At 37.7% G+C, this 21,006-nt stretch overlaps 1 protein-coding gene across 3 annotated transcripts; it reads right to left on the bottom strand.

The window, feature by feature from the left end:
* Nucleotides 1-220: 220 nt before the first annotated feature.
* aebp1b (AE binding protein 1b) lies at nt 221-20,982 on the bottom strand. 3 transcript variants are annotated; one of them, XR_001604460.1, is made up of 24 exons: nt 20,634-20,982; nt 18,124-18,198; nt 17,352-17,561; nt 14,814-15,095; nt 14,150-14,272; nt 13,971-14,066; nt 13,808-13,888; nt 13,218-13,277; nt 11,615-11,680; nt 9,240-9,326; nt 8,003-8,112; nt 7,774-7,913; nt 7,596-7,680; nt 7,190-7,334; nt 6,937-7,025; nt 6,576-6,699; nt 6,256-6,452; nt 5,460-5,639; nt 4,954-5,305; nt 4,600-4,911; nt 3,536-3,675; nt 3,142-3,241; nt 2,431-3,062; nt 221-754 (listed from the first exon to the last, which is right to left on the bottom strand). XR_001604460.1 is itself a non-coding variant. In XM_016228909.1 (22 exons), the coding sequence occupies exons 1-22, from the start codon at nt 20,791-20,793 to the stop codon at nt 2,488-2,490; spliced, it is 3,831 nt and encodes a 1,276-aa protein (XP_016084395.1). In that variant the 5' UTR covers nt 20,794-20,982; the 3' UTR covers nt 1,897-2,487. The 3 variants fall into 3 exon arrangements, 1 of the variants encoding a protein (XP_016084395.1); XR_001604459.1 differs by having other exon boundaries at nt 4,600-5,305; XM_016228909.1 differs by lacking the exon at nt 221-754 and having other exon boundaries at nt 1,897-3,062; nt 4,600-5,305.
* Between the last annotated feature and the right edge of the window lie 24 nt (nt 20,983-21,006).

The raw sequence follows: 21,006 nt of genomic DNA on the forward strand, positions 1-21,006 counted from the left end.
ATTCTTGTTCAGTGCTAATTTCTATACATTGTTAACATGTACTTGCATTTTTAAAACTGTTGTTCGTAGCTATCATGAGCATCATGCTCTAATGTCATCAAATTGAACCTTATTGTAAAGTGTTAGTCACCCCTAATGTGTACTGTTAAATATGACAGAGTATGAAGGTAGTGACTTGATGTGCACTTGACGCTGTAATGCAGATAAAACGACAACAGAGTGAATATGAAAAGACTTTATTTACTGGAAAGAAACCATCTTTTAGAACAGACCATTAAACATGGTGGAACTTTGAGGGAAAATCTCCCTTGTACACTTGCCTTCAACAAACACTGACTGTTTATGTGAGAGAAAGGTAGAAATGGTAATACAACCACTTCTCTTGCATTAAAACATTCTCATTTCCCCTCAGTGGGCATGATGGTCATATGAGAAGTTTTTATGTTACATTTTGGTAGTATAGTACAGATGTTTAGCCATGAATACACAGCATGATTATTCTTACTACTTCTAAGTCTTTGCAAACCATTAAGTGATGCCTCCAACCAGCTTTGCAACCAGAAAAAGAAGTGTTAATAATCAAGGTAAATTTGAAAATTTATATTCTGGAATAAAAATCTTCTGTAATTACTTCAAAACTGTGCAAAGCTTATTTAGTGTTGCCAGAATTCTTTGATTCTACATGTGACTCCTCTTTGCTCATATCTCTTCCAGATCCAATCAAACCAAGGCGCAAAAGCATGGCAACAATGACCTATACTAGTACGTAGACATGTGGGGGCGTGTTAGAACGAGCCGTTCCAAGGTATTTCACAATGTGAGGTCATTTGGACCTCACAAGTATAGTGAAAACAAGTATATACATGCTTGCATACACACACGCATGTAAATCTGCCTTTCGCTTCAGCGCACGGATTTGAAGGCCATTGGTTTAGCGAAAGTAAAGCATGCGAATACGTATTAAGACATACTAGCGAAATTCTGCCTACAGTGTGCACTTCACGTTCCAGTTTAAGTATAAGAACTTGCTTGTGCAACTCAATATATGCCGCAGTAATCTGACGCCTTGTGAGCGAAAATGCGTTGTTTGTTTTTCTCACATAATAGAGATCGGAGTCTTCATGTGCTTGTTCACCAGATCAACCAAAACAACAATGGAAGATTGCAACAGTTTAAGATAGAATACCAAACAACTAAATACAACATCTAGTGAAATATAAACACTCTTGTACCTCTCCTTTCCCATTTCTAAAATTAAATCAAATAAAAAGAAAGAACTTACAGGTAAGTATGAAGACACTAAAACCGAGCATTGAAGAAAGGGGAAATGCCTCTAGCATACTGAAGTTGTTATTAGTTGAGTGGATCTATTTACAGAGGCTACATTTCGTTCCGACCTCATGGCCCGCTGGGTCAACAGTCTATGGTCAAACCCAAGTGATTAACGTTTGTAATTGGCTCATGAGTCTTACGTCAAGACCTGCATTAAAGGTACAACATGTAAGATTTTTTGCATTAAAACATCCAAAAACCACTAGAACAGTTTTATATATTTTGTTGAGTTGTACTTACATCATTCCAAATTTCCAACAATGATTAAATCCAGAGAAATCCGCAATTAACTGTCTTTATCAATGGCATTATATCCCCCAACCTACCCTGCTTGTACAGCATGTATTCTTGTTCAGTGCTAATTTCTATACATTGTTAACATGTACTTGCATTTTTAAAACTGTTGTTCGTAGCTATCATGAGCATCATGCTCTAATGTCATCAAATTGAACCTTATTGTAAAGTGTTAGTCACCCCTAATGTGTACTGTTAAATATGACAGAGTATGAAGGTAGTGACTTGATGTGCACTTGACGCTGTAATGCAGATAAAACGACAACAGAGTGAATATGAAAAGACTTTATTTACTGGAAAGAAACCATCTTTTAGAACAGACCATTAAACATGGTGGAACTTTGAGGGAAAATCTCCCTTGTACACTTGCCTTCAACAAACACTGACTGTTTATGTGAGAGAAAGGTAGAAATGGTAATACAACCACTTCTCTTGCATTAAAACATTCTCATTTCCCCTCAGTGGGCATGATGGTCATATGAGAAGTTTTTATGTTACATTTTGGTAGTATAGTACAGATGTTTAGCCATGAATACACAGCATGATTATTCTTACTACTTCTAAGTCTTTGCAAACCATTAAGTGATGCCTCCAACCAGCTTTGCAACCAGAAAAAGAAGTGTTAATAATCAAGGTAAATTTGAAAATTTATATTCTGGAATAAAAATCTTCTGTAATTACTTCAAAACTGTGCAAAGCTTATTTAGTGTTGCCAGAATTCTTTGATTCTACATGTGACTCCTCTTTGCTCATATCTCTTCCAGATCCAATCAAACCAAGGCGCAAAAGCATGGCAACAATGACCTATACTAGTCCAAAACAATCAATCTCTGGAGCAAAACTTTGATCTGTAGTTTGCTCTTAATAATCATCTATCTTGTAATTGTAGTTGTAGTCCAGTGCATCGGTCAACTTAATCTCTTCTGGTGGGGTTGTGTTCTCTTCAAAAATTTCCCCAAGTGGCCAAGAGTCATACCAGGGAGTTGTACTCTCTATGGTAAGTGGAACTGTAGTTGTGGTCATCATGGTTGTGGTAGGTGGTGTTGTTGTTTTGCTGGCTAGAAGCCTCTGTTGCCTTAGGCGGCGGATTCTCATTAGCCGTAATCGACGAAGACGAGCCCTTCTATTGTCCCCACCATTACCGTTAAGAATTTGGTTACTGAATTTAGAATTTGGGATTTGGTTAGTGCTGTATGTATAGCGTTGTCCACTACCCCTGTTGCCACTGCTCAGCAATCGGATGGGTCTATTGCCATGTAGAGCCATGATCTGTTTGATGCGGTCCCAGTTAGATTTGTTGAGGTCAAAGTTGCACAAGGTAGCGCCTGGGTCGAACCCTACCACACATAGACGGGTGAAGGGGGAGTAGCCTTCTGCTCGGGCTGTTACACGGTACTCACCGGGATTTAGAAGTCGCCAGTAATCTCCAGATTCACCTAAGAGTAGAAGTCTTTTTTGAAACTGTTCAGTACCCTAAAAACAGGACAATTTTCAGAACTACAGAAAATATCTCACCTGTCCTAATGTCATGGTTGACTCCCTCCACAGACAAGGTGGCATTGGAAATAGGGTTGCCCTCCTTATCCCTCACAACTCCCTTAATGCCCCGATGCACCTGGGAAAAGGACCATGGTTAACGTAAGGTTGTGCAGGGCAGTGTTGTAGTCAAGACTGAAGTCAATCTCAAGCTCGATTCCAAATTTTTAGGAGCATTTGGACTCGGCAATGACTTTGACTTTTGACTTTTTTCGAATTATCTTGCCTCGAATAGTCATAGAAAATATGGTTTTGGACTTGAGTCCGAGTCTGGTTTTGTCCAGATTCAAGTACTACAACACTGGTGCAGGGTTCTTAAAGTCTTACCTACAAGGGATTTTCTAAACACTTGCGACTGATATCAGTAGCTCACCTGAGCCATGAAGGTCAGCAGGGCCTCTTTGTTATGCTCCCACTCTCTTAAAAGTTCACTCTGATGAGGGAACTTATCACAGCCCAGGAAAATGGACAGCTCAAAACAGTTAGTGTGAAGGTAGCTGAAGTCATTCATACCTACAAGAGACAAAGGGACAGGAATAGGTATTAAAAAGAAAATGAGTCTCTAGGGTGTCAGTGTAGATTCAAATTGATCCTACAGATCCTTCTAGATCAGTGGTTCTCAAACCTCTCCATGAAGTACCCCCAGCACTGCACATTTTGTATGTCTCCCTATATCTGACACACCCACTCCAGGTCTAGCAGTCTCCACTAATGAGCTGATGAGTTGAATCAGGTGTGATAGATGAGGGAGACATACAAAATGTGCAGGGCTGGGGGTACTCCAGGACAGGGTTGAGAACCACTGTTCTAGATCAAGGGTGTCCAATTCTGCTTTTGGAGGACTACCTTCCTGCAGAGTGTAGCTTCAACCCTAATTAAATACACCCGAACCTGAGCTGAAAGCTAATCAAGGTCTTCCGGATTAATCCATTTGTTGTGGTGTATCGACCTCTCGATAATACGGTTTCTGGTTCCAAGCCTCTATTCCATTTCAGTTTGGAATACTGTCTCTCAACAGACAGTTAGTAACACTATTCATTTATAGTACACCTTTACGCTAAGCTACTAAGATATTCACAGTGTATACTGCAGTCTCCAGACTCACAGTGTCAAGGACACCAATATTTTATTGATTCAGAAAAGATTCATGTCTGTCTGGCTGAATGAGAATTCAGTGTGGTGTAGATTAGCACTGTTTGTTGTTTGCTTCTGGTATTAGAAAAAGCCTTTGGACCTGGAAACGTAACTCATAACATCAGACTTAACAACTGGATAGAAACTTCCAGGCAGGACTGGGGAAGCTGATATTTGGCAGGACTGGGGAAGCTAATCTTTGCAGGAAGGTGGCCCACAGGAGCAGGATTGGACACTCCTCTTCTAAATCATCCACTTAATGGTCAATCACATGATTGTGCAACACAAATCCCTAATGCTCACTTCCTGGAATGGGCTTCCACTTGGCACAGTTGACAATTCCCATCCCACCTGTTGGGTCATCAGTATGGCATCCTCCCTGATAGGTTTGAGTCATAGTGCGGTGAGTAGAGGCATAAGATATGGCCAACCAGCGGAACATAGATTGGTCCTCAATCACTCTGATCTCCTCTTCTGGTTCACCTTCTCCATATCCCTCCCTGTACCCCTCTGAGTATCCTTCTTGATGATAACCCTCATGGTATCCTTCAGAGTGACCCTCATGATGGTACCTTTGGTTCTCATCATGGTACCCTTGGCTCTCGTCATGATATCCTTGGCTCTCGTCATGATATCCTTGGCTCTCCTCATGATATCCTTGGCTCTCCTCATGATATCCTTGGTTTTGATGGTGATACCCATAACTTTCTTGATGGTACCCATAGTTCTCTTGATGATATGCATGGTTTTCATGAGGGCCACTGTAGCTCTCCTGATGGTATCCAGTGTGAAGGTAAGGGTTGGGTTCTTCTTCTTCCTCTTCCTCATACTGTCGCTTACGTCTGTTTGCTCTAGAGTTTAGTTTTTTCTCCATCTCCTCAGACTCCTTGGTGAGCCGGCGCATGTCAAAGGGGTATGTCACCAGTCTCTCGCCACCCTGCAGGTTGGCACCAAGCACAAATGGATGGCTCTCCATCCAGGAGATAAGGGCAAGAGTCTCCACTGCAACCTGAAAGGTAGAACATAAAGAATATTATACAACAGTTGGTTTCTGTCCTATAATCTGATTGGCCAAGTTCAAGGCATTCAAGACAAGAGTATGTGAGTGGTGCGTTGATCCATTAAATGTACTGTACATAACACAGCATTATTTCCTTACTTACTGAGCCATTGCTTGACAGAATACCCTCAGGGATGGGTACATGGTGATTTGATATTAATTTGGGCACCATGCCCTTATCTTCTGCATCCCAAAGAATGTTATTTAAGTCTGGAAAATTCTGGAATATGTCATGGCCATCTTCAGTCCAGTGCCCTAATGTCCAGCTGCCCAACTCAGAGCCCTGTGAAACAAAGTGACATTGCTTACATTACTTTAATGACATTAAAGTGTCACAACACCATTTCTATTTGCACATTTGGTAGACTGTTTTATCCTAATTTATCTATTATTGATCAGTTAAACCTGTTCAGTTGATAAATCACTTAACTAGCGAATGACCTTGGCATTGCTAGCACGATACACTACTGGTAAAGTGAAGTTAACAGCTAATATGTAAAATTATACGATTTTATGCAAGACTATAAGCCATGATGGTTGAATTCCTAAAGAAATAAATGTGCCACTTCAAAAACATTGCTCTGTTAATTTTAGCAGTCCAGCATGTCAAATTCTGGCTCAGTCAGTGGCTGAGTTTGGAACAGGGCTATCTGTAATAAGCTATTTGGTGAGGACATACTTCTTTACCAAACATGTACTTGTTTACTAGCTCAACTGGTGAATTGACTAACATTGTAACTTTAGCTTTTTCTGCATTAGTTTAATATTACTAAATACTAATATTAGATATCCAAGATTTTTGGGAAATCAGTTTGAAAGCAGTCATTATTTTAGCAATTTCTGGCCACCTAGTAACATCACATATTTAACTTTTAACCTTTGTATACATTATAACGCACCTTTTCAAAAGCTTTCATATGACCATCAGGATTAACTGATGGCACCAGATGAATTCGTGTCTCATCCACAAGGTGGCGGACTCGAGGGTTGCCATCTTTGTACTCTCTACACAGGTACTGCATAAGCATCAGAAGAAGCTCTCGTCCCAAAGCCTCATTACCATGATAACCTGCTGTGTACCTGAACTCTGGCTCTCCTGAGGAAAGATGGTATGCTCATGAAATGGATAATGAACATAATTATATTGCTTGTTTCAGTACCTGTAACCATACTGGAATAATAATACTGTGTCTTCTATATTTACTCTGATGTTTCTCACCTGTTTCATGCATCCCAGGATTATCAGTAATCTCCATGGCATAAATTTCCAGACCTTTAAAGCTCTTGCCCAAACTGTACAATCTGGTGATGTTGGGACACTCATCAGAGATGGATTTCATGAGCTGTGCCAATAAGAAAAGTCACATTTGGAAGCGATTAGCACACATTTAGCGGTTTGTTGAAATTCACTCATCCCAAATGGTTTGTGCTACAAATATCAGTGACACCTCAAATCTTGTGGCTTAGAAATCCCTAGCAGCCAGCCACAATTTTCTTAACTGTAAACGCTAGTGTATTTCTTATATCTTTTTTCCATTCATGAACTTTTAAGACTCCAGACATTGGCACTCTCCCTTCACCTTCTCCATGTCGAGGTAGTTGTGATGGGTGTAGTCCAAGTCATCTCGATGCGTCACTTCATTCTGACTATGGTACTGGCTTAAAGGATCTGAGTAAAGAGCAAATGCAAAATATTGAGTAATATCCCTAAACTATTGATAAACAGGTATTTAAACAATGTGGATCCAGACAGGAATATCAGTAATAGGAAATACTTTATCAGCACACAATGCACAAACAAACAAATATAAAGACCATTAAAGAGTCTCTCACCTGGTACTGGGCAGCCCAAAACCTCCATCCTCATACACATGGTGCCATTCCAGCTCTGTGGCAAGATGCGTATATAACGTGCCACTACCGGCTCCATAAACTGAGACAACACTGGTGTGTTTTTATCGGAGTTACCAAAGAATAACTGAGAGCAAAAAGAAGGGAAACAAAAAAAAGAAACCATTGTTGATGTAGGTAAGAATTTACTGTAGGTAACTGTCTGGTTGCCTACAGTACATTCTTCAAAATATCTTCTTTTGTGTTCAGCTGAAAGAAACATACAGTTTTGGAACAACTTGAGGGTGAGTAAATGATGACAGAATTTTCATTTTTGGGTGAACTCTTTTTAAGCACCACAGAAAGATTTGGCAACCAAAAGAAGAAGAGGAAAATAATGGTAACCTACCCATTCAGCATATCCATCATGAAGGACAGTCCACTCTCTGCTGTCATTACTAAACGCCACATAGTAAGAAGACACATAATCGCTCCTGAAACAACAAAACAAAATTACAAGGACTGTAGATGTAGACTTTAGGTAGTCTACTGTGCGAGGGCTCCAAGGTTTCTAATGTCTGTCTTACTCTAAGGGGTCATCTCGACCCTGAGTGATAACGCCAGTGAACTCTGTTAGTGTGCGAGCGTCCAGTTCAATCCAGTGGACTTTCTCTTCAGAGTTAGCACACCATGACCCACCATTCATATCATCTTCATCCCCAGACGCCTGTGAGACGAACCAGTAAAACACCACATCACATTTAGTTCAGTTGCCAGTAATTAATTTTCAGAGTGACTATCTGCATATGTTCGTACCTGAATATTGAGACGAGCTCTGTGTGAGCCATAGCGATGTTGATAAACAGAGGAAGTCAGCAGCTGGTCATTCTCTATGCGGTGAGACTCCATACCCAGAGGAGGACAAACTGATACACATCGCAAACCAGAGAACAAAATTAATATGGACAACATGTTCACACAATATGTTGAAGTACAGACTGAAATCAGTTTATCTGTGCTTTCTCACTAAGCACCGTGCTACACTTTCTGAAGGCACCACATTATTTCAATTTACATCTTTTTATTTATACTTTTTGCTTAATGTTCTTTTTATCATTATATTTTTATATATTATTACTTTTTATTTATTTTAAAACTGCCACCAATGTGTATGGTAATGTATAAATATATACAGGTACATATATATTTATATTAGTTTTAACTAGCAAGGTAAATGGAAACAATATAGACAGACTATGCACAAATTCTTGTGTCATCAAGATGATGGAAACAATATAGACAGACTATGCACAAATTCTTGTGTCATCAAGATGATGGAAACAATATAGACAGACTATGCACAAATTCTTGTGTCATCAAGATGTAACGAAACAACAACTATAATGGAACTTAACATATATTTAACTCATAACTTACAACCATAACTTACAACTTATATTTAACTTAACTTATAACTTCAAAACAATTTGTTCTGCCACTTGTCTTAATTCAGAGTAATGCGCCTTAAGATGAAGGACTACATCCATGCATGTGTTTCTTGAGCAGGGCGGACATTTGGAATTTCCTTTGAAAAGAACCAGCTGTGGAATTGGAGCAGGATTTGGCAGGATTCAGTATCTGTAATGACTTAAAAACAGCTAAAGTCTTACAAAATGTTTTAAGGTCTCATATTCACTTGAATCTAATGAAGGCTTCATCAAGATATCACTATTTCAGTTACGTTTGTTAGCATTAATTATGTTAGCATTAATTAGCAGTAATATCTAAGACACTAAAAACAAGACACTGAACTGAACGCCGAGGTTTTGCTTTAAGGAACATATTTGTTTGGTAAGATCTGCGGCTAGAACTGAGAGCTGGGAGAGCTTCAGTATTACATCACTTGAGTGCTCTTGTATAAGTTTGTTGCATGTTAGTGTTTTATTTATTTTTTCACAGTCATTTTGCTCTGAGTGTATGTATTGCTCTATGTTATCTATTAAGTGATGGATCCCATCTGGCTACATGCCTAAACCGAGTCCCCACCACTCACTTTTAGGCTCTCTGTACACGCGTGGCGGAGGTCTGTAAATCCTGGGTTCTCTCTCCTCCTCTTCCTCATGCCTCCTCTCTTCTCTTTCTGAGGAGACAAATTATTGGAGAAAGCACAAAGTTCACCACTGATTGATATGGATTCATTAGCATGAAATATAAAGATTAATCTCTTAACTTCCTGGTAATTAAAGGGATAGTTCACCCCAAAATAAACCTGAATGAGTTGGCAAAAACCAGTATCACGGGACTCCATATACTCCAGCATTTTGTCTTGTTTCTAGTCAGCGTGATTGTCAGGCCTGTATGAAAGTGAGTTTTGATTGAGTAATTTGTAGATCTGTACTGCTCGAACCACAAACTGTTTCAGATGGTTCATTCAACTCACTAAAAAGAACCGGTTCAAATGAATGATTCATTCTTAAACAGGACATCACTCTGCAGTAGACTGTTTTTGTCTCTGTATTACAGGTAATAATGTTGTAAATAAGGTTCAGTTTCTTGCACAGACCGATCATTTCACTTCATAAGACCTCAATTTATCATCAGGAACCATGGGCATTAATTTTGTGTTCCTTGATATGCTTTTTTTTCTCAAAGATGGGCAGCCACTGACTTGCTTTTTTTTTTACATTGAAGAGCGAAAAGTGAAAAAATAACACTTACCTTTCACAAACAACCAGGTGAGCAATTTGAAGAGAAACATACACACATGAATTTGACACCAAATATCCTGCTAAGTTCAAATGAATGATTCATTCTTAAACAGGACATCACTCTGCAGTAGACTGTTTGTCTCTGTATTACAGGTAATAATGTTGTAAATAAGGTTCAGTTTCTTGCACAGACCGATCATTTCACTTCATAAGACCTCAATTTATCATCAGGAACCATGGGCATTAATTTTGTGTTCCTTGATATGCTTTTTTTTCTCAAAGATGGGCAGCCACTGACTTGCTTTTTTTTTTACATTGAAGAGCGAAAAGTGAAAAAATAACACTTACCTTTCACAAACAACCAGGTGAGCAATTTGAAGAGAAACATACACACATGAATTTGACACCAAATATCCTGCTATGCTTTTGGCAAACATTATAGACCGTTCACAATCCTCTGGAATGTTCTGGAGCTCCATTTACATTTATCTTTACAATCCAGAGATGGAAGGATGAAATAAAGGTCTGTGCCATGTAAATCTGAAGATTATTGTTCTTAAAATGTTCAAAGACCAGTCATTGTAACATAATGGTTTTCCAGTTAACATCTTGACCATATATTCGCAAATCAAAGATAATGTTCTTTAAACAAGTTAGCGTTAACTTTTTAAGCAAGTAGCAAGCCCTTTTAGTGTCATTCTAAAATTGTCAAACTTCAGGTCGTGGTTCACATGTCGTTTTGTGGTAAAATTATTATTTATTTTTAGTAAATGTAAGAATAAAAATGTAAGAATAACTTTAAAATTATTAGTAATGTTTAAATATGAACACTTACTATACTAAAGCAATTTCGGTGTACTGTATTAGCCATACATCATTTTTTAGGGAAAAAAAAACATTTCACAGTATCACTATAATTTCCTTTCTTTTGACCCATTTTTACAAATTTAGGAATGACACATGCTTATTTTTGGTGGTAATGCCACAGATGCTGTTGATGGAGCTTAACTTTTGTTGAACCTGGAACTTTCTTCATCTCTTTCTCAGCTTGCTTTCTAATTTTGGTTGTTATGTCCTGTTCTACAATATCCTGCATATCAAAATTGTCCTAATTCCTGCTCCACTGCCTTAGGTCAGTGCAAAGGATATTGTTCAGTCTGTTAGGAACCAAAACAGAGCTCATGGGAACAGGGTCCGTTCTCTGTTGTTAATGAATGCTTGTCATTCAGTAATTTCCCACAAAGTCTATAATCAAGTGTAAGCAGATTGTGGGGCAGCTGGAAGACAAAACAGAGGGGATTTTCATGCTAACAGTGTTATTTAAATAGTTTGTATTGCAGAGAGTCCTGTTGAGGACTGTTGCCCATGCACATTAATGTTTTTCATCAGTAAGGTATTTTTTTCAGTTCAGCTCAAGACAAACCAAACAAAAGGAATGAATTAATATAAAAGAACAAAAGAAAGTTCATGATCTTGCTTGTGAATTGTATGTCCTAGTATCTGATTGAAACCAATGATAGTCTAATACACTTACTGGAATTAATACATTACTACACTATTGTTGTGGTAGACTGAATAGTAGTTATGGTCCTCTAAATTGTGCTGTTGTTCTGAACATCAGCACGGCTGTGAGTACCTGCAGTTTAGTGTCTACATGTTCAGTACAACAGTACTCTTATTAGCTGACAACTTTCAGTATATGAGGGTAAAAACACTGTACCTTTTGCCTCTTGCTCTTTTCTTTCTCTTTCTCTCTCTCTTTCCGTCTCCTCTTCCAGTTTCTTTTCTGTTGACAAAACCGAAACGAAGGGTGTAATTGAACACATTAAATAATAGTTCAGTGTCACACACTAAGTACAGATGGTTTCTCAAGTCTGAGATCACTGAATTTTAAAAATTAAAACAAAGTTACATATGACAATGCATGAGAAATAATCCATATTCCGAGCTTTTAGGTCACTAATCAGTTTTTAACAAAGTTTTGGTTTTGGAAACAAAACGTACATATTTTATTCATTAAAGCAAAATAGGACAAACAAAATACTAAACTCAAAATATCTAAGACAATTCTATCTGGAAGTCATATGTGCAACTAAAGTGGATTAGATAAAAATTGAATCCGATAATCAAATCAAAATGGTTCCTGACACATTTGTCCTTTAGGCTTTTACCAGATTTCCATTTTATACCCTAATAAAAACAGGCTCTGCCTGCATAATCAGAAACCGGTGACATTTATCGTTTTTACTCCAGGACATAGTTTTGTTACCAAATAAAATTGTATTTATCTAAGATAAGTGCTCCATGCACCACATATCATCTTACCTCTTAAAACTTGGTAACAGAAGTAAAAAGCGTTTTATACATGCACTTTTTTTTTACAGTAAGGTATCATAAATTAACATTAGTTAATTCATCAACTAACATTAATTAAGAATGCGCAATACATTAGTTACAATATTTATTGATCTTTGCTAACGTTAGTTAATAGTACAACTATTCATTGTTAGTTCATATTAGCTCAAATCCATTAAATAATATTACAAATACAACTTTTGATTTTAATAATGCATTAGTAAACGTTAAAATTATTCGTTTTTACTCCAGGACATAGTTTTGTTACCAAATAAAATTGTATTTATCTAAGATAAGTGCTCCATGCACCACATATCATCTTACCTCTTAAAACTTGGTAACAGAAGTAAAAAGCGTTTTATACATGCACTTTTTTTTTTACAGTAAGGTATCATAAATTAACATTAGTTAATTCATCAACTAACATTAATTAAGAATGCGCAATACATTAGTTACAATATTTATTGATCTTTGCTAACGTTAGTTAATAGTACAACTATTCATTGTTAGTTCATATTAGCTCAAATCCATTAAATAATATTAACAAATACAACTTTTGATTTTAATAATGCATTAGTAAACGTTAAAATTAACATGAACTAAGATTAGTTGATGCTTTATTAGTATTTTTCATTGACTAATATTAACAACCATATTGTAAAGTGTTACTGTTTTTCTTTTCTTTTTTAAATAAAATTTAGTTGGGGAGGAGATATACTGCAAGACAACTAGTTTTCTGGTTGGAAAATATTTCCATTTATAATTTTCATCTAATGTCAACATGACTTAAAATGTTCAGCTTGACATCAAGTGGCACCTCTGCGTCTCTGAAAGAGTTTATTTGAGTGCAGAAATGACAGGTCACGTTGTCTGTACTCTCATTAAGACGAGAGCGAGGCCATCAGCTCTCATGCCGTCTCACTGTATGTTTGTTTCTTTTCAAAATAGAGTATCAAAGCTGTATGTACCATGTCCATATTCATATTCTTCATACCAGCTGTTTTCAAATGGAGGGACGGTGGGCTCCTCTGTGACAGAAAAGAAAAGAAAGGCAGGTTAAATTTGGGAGTTTTACTCACAGTACAGTAGAAAAACTTTAATGACTCATAAAATGTTTGCTAAATGTCTGTCGCTGCTGGTCCGCTGTCTTTTGTAAGAACCACACTAGACATTGTGGATTTTAAATGGTGTAAAAACAAGATCTTTCATGAGATGGGTGTATATTGTGGTAACAGTTTTATTTGGTTCACACACAGATTTACAGGGTGGTTAAATTCACTCTTTTGTAATGTAAAATATAGCAATAAAACAACTCTGAGACAGCAGAAACCTATTAGCCCAACTGACTGTTAAACCGACTTTTTTTGTGTCTGTTTTAACGTTTTAGAACTAATCACAATTACATAATGAGAACAATGTCATTTTAAAACTTAGTAAGTAGCAGCAGTCTACAATAATAGTGAAACAAAGAAGTAGCACAAGAACATTTAATAAATCATAATTTATTCTCATTTTATTTTGAATAGGGCACAGCGTTTAGAAGGAATGGTCAGTTTACCTGTGGTAGTGTAATGCCAGTCATTGTCAGTAGAGCTGATCTCTTTGCCATCAGGGAAAGGCATGTTTTCTGCCACCTCATCTGTTGCCAAAAAAGGTTTGTTAGCTGAACAATCAGTCATTTGTGACCGTTGCTAACTAACTTTAATTATCGGAAGACTCACATCTGGCATCCCAGTAATCAACATCATCATCAGGTGGACGGCCAGCGATCACTGAGGTTGTAGGTGTGGGTTCATCCACCTTCCAATAGTCATCGTCTGACAGTAAATTAAAGGAAATGTTAATCCTGATGAACAAAAGTGGTGTTTATTTACACAGGCATGAGTGATGTTCTGTTTACATGAGTCAGGGTAAGGTGGGGAATACTCGTCTGTGTCAGGAGGAAAGTCTGTTGGAAATTCTGTGGTTTTCTCAATCGGGGGGTTTGTAGGCTTTGCCGCTGTTGTTGTCTCTGCAGGAAATTCTGTGGATACCAAACAGTCTTTGTGAGTGCTAGTCGATTCTAATGAGTCATATTCCAGATCACGTAAAACAAAACAAAATCTTGATCTTATTCCAGGCACGGCATGTTCTCCAAGGTTGTTTAAAAATGCTTCAGCAGAAGCTACAATTCACTTCATTTCTTTTTTTTCAATGGCTGAATAGCGGAATTCCAGGTGAAGAACTACACTCCCCCTAATTCCTGAAGAGAGATCCACCAATTAGAGAAGCTGCTGTTACCATACAAACATAAATTGTGACAAACTTATATAATCAATTTTCTATTGTATGCGAGTTAATTCATTTGTAAAACAATGTAATTTGATATTCATATAACGTTTTACTTCAAATCAGAGTGTGCAATGCTATGATTCATCTCTGAACTGGTTGGTTTGGTTGCGGAGTCTATATGAAGAATGTTTTGAAATCCCCATGGAGAAAACAAGTGGGAAAATCACTTATAGAGAACCAAGGCGGTCACTGTTCTGCTCCAATCTGCACCAAAAATACACAGGATTTCTAACCTTCATCCCAGTACTGGTCCGTTTCAGGGCCATAAAACTCCTCTTCATACTCAATGGGCACAGTGGTTGTGGGAGCCACAGTGGTGGTGGTGGTGGTGATCGTGGTGGTCTCCTCCCTGTTCTTCTTGCCTTTCTTCTTCCCACCCTTCTCTCCTTTGTTCTTCTTCTTCTCACCCTTGGGTTTCTTGGTGGGCTTGGGAGCTTTGGGCTTCTTGGTGGCCTTGGGCTCTTTCTGTCGTTTTCCTCTTCCTTCCCTCTCAGTTTCTCGACGCATTCTCTTTGCTTAAATAACAGAGAAAATGAAAGGGAATGAAAAAAACACAACTTAGCTAAAGTAACCCTCTTGAATTTTGGACAAGTGAGAAAACTGTAGTTTATCCCTCAATCATAAATTATAACTACACATCTAGTTCACTGAAGGTTACTTTAAGGTCTCAAACTGTCTGATGCGTATTGGAAACAAAACTGTCACTTTCCAAAAACAGCAAGCTAATCCTATTGGTTAGATTCCAGGGTATGCATGTATGTATGTATGTATGTATGTGTATGTGTATGTATGTATGTATGTATGTATGTATGTATATAATCAAACACAGCTGGACTCAAATGAAGGTGTAGAACCATCTCAAGGATGATCAGAAGAAATGGACAGCACCTGAGTTAAATATATGAGTGTCACAGCAAAGGGTCTGAATACTTAGGACCATGTGATATTTCAGTTTTTCTTTTTTAATAAATCTGCAAAAATGTCAACAATTCTGTGTTTTTCTGTCAATATGGGATGCTGTGTGTACATTAATGAGGAAAAATTTTTTACTTAAATGATTTTATCAAATGGCTGCAATATAACAAAGAGTGAAAAATTTAAGGGGGTCTGAATACTTTCTGTACCCACTGTACATATACATACACACTATGTCCTTGGCTGAGGTCTTTCCACCCATGAGATATTCACCCAGTATCGCCACGAATTTCACATTTGTTTCACGTTTATTTCATAATATTTCATGTTTGTCCAAATCCACTATAATTTTGTAAATAATACTATTTTTTGTGTAATGGAATGTAGTTTTAACAGTGTTTTAGGCAAGAATGTAAAAATTAGCTTCAACATTTTTCGGAGATTTGGGCGTACTATGAAACTCGCTGTGAGCAATACCACAAACGAAGTGATACAAACGGTGAAACAGTTGAAGTTCCGATATCACTTGAATATCGCACTCCTGGAAAAGGCTCTCAGCCAATCAGATTCGAGGACCAGACAGAACTATTGTGTGTATATATATATATATATAATTCAGTTCACTTTTATTGACTCTACATAAATTGATTAAGTTAAAACATTCTCCAAGTATATTGCAAGTCTTATTTGGAAGTACTTTTCCCCGCTAGTTTAAGCTTTCTTTCAGTTTTTACTGTGAGTTAAACCTCTCTCATGTTAAAAATGAATGTTGGGGTTTTTAGGTTTCCTTAAGAACCTCTGAAAAACAGTTCCTAAAATAATCGTTATTTTTTTTCTCAATGTGAATAATCTGAAGAGGAAATCATTGAAGAAACCCCCTTTTTAAGAGTGATTCTAAAGAGTGTAGACATATTTCACAGCTGAAAGAAAGCTGTTTTGTTTGAATCTGTCATGACCAAAATCCTGCCAGGCTTAATTGATTTGAGCTGCTTCATCAAATGCAAGAAGTTTCGGGAAACCATACCAAGAAACAACCAATTCTGGCTTTCTTAAAAGCCTAGTTTTCTCCACTGCAACACTGGCTCCCTCAGTCAACCCATGCTTTTTGGATGCTTGTAACAGGAACGTACAAAGAGAAAGGAATGTATCAGTGTCTACCAGGATGTCTGGCTACAAGTTTGATAATTCCCTCCAAACTTCCAACACATTGTTCTGGACAACTCACTAATTCAAGCATGATTCAAACAGCCCATCTAGTTACTTCTGCTCCAGATTTTGAAACGAGAAAAAAGTTCTCTAAATAATACAAGAAATATTACAATGACTTAGCACACACAATAATAAAAATCTTTGAGGAAAATGTTTCACACAGTCAATTTTAAACTCTGTTTGACTCTATTCTACTTCTATACAGTTAGATTATACTTTTTATTATTATAATTGTAAACAATGCATAAATGTCCCTAATATCTGAACATCCATCAAAAACTTTGTTAGCAAAGTTAGCAAAATGTCAATCACTTGCAGTACATTTAAGTGTAAACACATTTTAACCCATTCATATTTGAAACACTAAATATATGCTTTCTTGCTATTCTTATATCCATACTTCTTCTAGTTTGTACTATTTTGGGCAATGTTTGAAGCTTTGCATTGCTAGCACTTCTCGTATTATTGCCTCATAATGATGAACCGCTTGTTGCATTGTTAGTCACTTTGGATAAAAAAAGTTAATGGTTCAGTATTTTAATAGTTGCTGACAAAACACGCTTAAAATTGATCATAAAAATGCAGACTGGACTTAATTTCTTGTCATAATATTTGTGATGATAATATTAATAGTAGTAAATACTTACAAAGGATGTACAGCTTGGCCGTAGCTTGTGATTCTGTGTCCCAATTTCTGGCCACACATTTGTATATCCCAGCATTGTTTAAATTGGCATTGAGAACAATGAGAGAGGACAAGGAATTGCCATGACTGCGCACCTCGAGATTGTCACGTTTTGTTAGAATCTTCTCACCATTAGGAGAAAACCAGGCGATCTCCTCTGCACCCCCATCAACTAAGAAAGAACAGAGAAAAAATATTGAACTGAATTAGCATCTGAGCTAGTTCAACAACAAGTGCATATCCAACCACTGCCTAATGTTTTTTATTATTATTCATTCTCATGCCGTGCCAAACTCCTATGACTTTCTTTCTTCCATGGAAACAAAAGGAGAGTTTTTGGATGAATTTCCCGTTCTTTTCAAAATACGTTTGCACTATATTCCAAGTCATTTGACAGCTTTGCATGAAGAACAGACTGAAATTTATATTTTCATTCAATTAAAATGTCCCTCATGCACTCAAATTAAATACTGTATGGTGCCATTAATGTCAATGAAATTTAGTCTCAAATGTGGCATTGTAACATATTTGACTTTTGTTGTCCAATTCAGAGCTTTATTGGCTAGTTCCAATCCAATCCCTTTCAGTTTGAATATATTGGAAAGAGTAGCCAGGATGTTCTCCAAAAATTCACCTTTTGTTGTCCATGGAAGAAAGTCAAATGGGTTTGGAACAACATGAGGCTGAGTAAGTGATAACAGAACTATTATTTTATGGTTAAACTGGCTTCTCACCTTTGCATAACAATCGTTTGTGTTGTCCAACATGAATCTTTGCATAGAGTGGGATTATCTTCACTTGCAGAAGATCTAGAGAAACATAAATTATTTTTGGCTCTTCATTTCCACATTGTCAACTCATATTTAATTGAAGCTGCACTCTAATATGCACACAGACTGTCCCATTTAGAGTTCATAGCCTCATATGTTGACACAGACGCTCTGGCTCTTGAAACTCATCCTGTCCTGTCTCCAAAGGGCACTTTCATCCCTGCTGGGAAAGTTTTAAGCAACATCCTTGCCTGTTGCTGTGAAGTCATTACTCACACGGAGCTTGACCACAACGCCAGTCCTCAGGAGTAATCTGGCAAAAGTTTACTTATCTGTCAGTAAACACTGGCTCGAAACGGTGAAGGGGGTTTCAAAACAGGAGATTTATTTGACCTTTTTGCATTTTTTATTGCCAGAGAGGACAAAAAATGATGGGAAGAAAAGCAGGAACACAGTCAGTCAAACTCATTGTCCACATGAACACCAGAGCATGTGCACTGGTTTCTTTCCATGCATAATGGTGAAACTGTTTTCACACTGTTGAGAAATTTCCAAAAAATTCTACCTTCCAAGTGGTTTGCTTTTACAACTTCAGAAGGTCAGTTCCAAGATCAGATTTTACAGATGGGCAAAGTATCAAACATCTGACACCTTTCAGTCTGACAGCCTAGGAGTACTAACTCATCTGGGCTAACAGATAGGAGCAAAGCCTGGGCTGGAGCACAGGTGTGTTTGAAGTCTAGAGCATCTTCAGAATCAAGAGCCACAGCTGGGCCAAAACTGAGCCAAGTAGCCAAGGGTCTTAAAATCAACGTGAAACCCCATTCAAAACTCATTTGACGTATTTTTAAATAAAACTAAATTCAACAAGATTTTGCCAACTTGGATTTTATTGGATTGTGAAAAATTGGAATTACATAGCAGAACAAAGCCAGAACGAATGTGAGCTTGACAAAATAATGCTTACATAGCTATTGGTTAATGACAGCCAATAGCCTGTGAGGCCTTAGTGACATCAGCAAAAAGCAAAGTCATCTCAGAGGAAGAGCAAGTTATTACATTTTAATTAAAGATTGCAGAAACTTTTCTTCTTTGGAATAACATGCATTAATGAATCCTTCGCAATAAGACCAGGAGCATATATTAAATGAATAAGGTCAATAGTGATTTCATGTTGACTCTAAGTCCTAAAAAGGAACCAAAAGTCTCTTACTCTCCCACCAAGGCAGAAACCTTTATGACAATCTTGTGAAATGCTGCTCACTACTTAGGGAATGACCAATAACATTAAAGATATTTCAGTCTAAGACATGTATAGTAAATACATACATTCCTATTGGGTTCCACAGGGTAATTCAACCATGTTGGGATGGTTCCTCTGTTTTTCCCATTACTTTTTGTAATTTTACTGATCTGTCCAGTTTGTCAGAGTGAGTCTGCTTCCCTGCATTTAAGAAGGGAAAGCTTCTTAAGGAAAAATGCTGTGTTATTGAATACCAAAAGCCTGCCAGCAACCATATTTTCCAAACCTCAGCCACAGCGCTGCTATTAACTCTTAAATTAACTCCTTAATCCAAGTTGCAAGCATTATGAACCTATGACGTTCTTTTGAAACTCAAGGATGAAAGTCTGTCTTCAACTTCTACAGCACTAGTTTTTCAGCTTCTCCATTCGTCACATTGTGTCAGCTAAATATTCATTTGTACTTGCGTTCTGCAGCGGTTTTCTTCCTCAGTGAGTTGGCTTCTTAGACTTGGCTTCTCCAAGCACAGGTGCAAGTATTGAGTATGCATCTGCCACTGTCAACAAGAGCTTTACACATGTAACTGGAAAAACTCCTTCAAGCGTCCTTCAAGAAGAATCCCTGTCTTTGGTAAAGTACCACTTAAAACGTGCTGTAAACTATGTGGAAGATATAACCTGTCAACATAAATGCAGTGTGCTGCTGGAAAGCTGCATATTAAGTTATAAGTGCTTTTGTTCCAAATCACAGAAAATTTGTCCTTGGTAACCCTTATGGTCTCTTGAGACTGATTTTATAGTTTCTTACATTAGGGGTCCCAATGACCCCTTTTACCTAATTAAAACCCAGTAGACAGATATTATTGAAGCTTTCAGGGATCATTACAAGTTATTATCAACCTGACAATGCTTATCCACTAGGAACTGATTGGACTGTGAAAAGCTGTCATTACATACCAAAATATAGCCAGAACGAATGTGAGTTGCAAGCATAATGAAGCCATAACATTCTTTTGAAACACAATGATGAAAGTCTGTCACTAGTTTTTCAGCCTCTCAATTCGTCACACCATGTCAGCTAAATATTAATTTGTATAGGCATTCAGCAGCGTTTTTCTTCCTCAATAAGTTGGCTTCCTAAACGTGGCTTCTCCAAGCACAGGTGCAAGTACATTTTTATACAACAGAGTTAAAAAGAACAAGACAGGCAACAGCTATTTTGTCATTTATACCTGCTCCAGTTGTTGCGCTTCTGTTCTCCACATGTTGCTCTGAGGCTGTGTGGCTGATCTCTGAGCTGCTGTGGTCTGTCAGTCCGTTTACAGTCCAGAAGCGAACCAGCAGGGACAGACAGAGAACTGAAAGTGCCGTCTGGTCCCTCAGTCCCGGCATGGTGCCTTATTCACTGCTGCAAACAGAAGAGGTGCTCCACAGACAGTATTTCTGAGGAGAGAAGTGAGAGGGAGTGCTGGAGAGGGAGAGAGAATGTGTGAGAGAGAGAGACAGAGGAGTGTGAGGAGAAGGGGAGGGTGGAAGAAACACATGAGGAGCTACGGAGGAGTGTAAAAACAGACTTGAAGAGAGGGGGTGGGAGAAAGAAAGAAA

Source organism: Sinocyclocheilus grahami, unplaced genomic scaffold (assembly GCF_001515645.1).
Source record: "Sinocyclocheilus grahami isolate Dianchi unplaced genomic scaffold, SAMN03320097.WGS_v1.1 scaffold345.1, whole genome shotgun sequence".
Taxonomy (NCBI): Eukaryota; Metazoa; Chordata; class Actinopteri; order Cypriniformes; family Cyprinidae; genus Sinocyclocheilus; species Sinocyclocheilus grahami.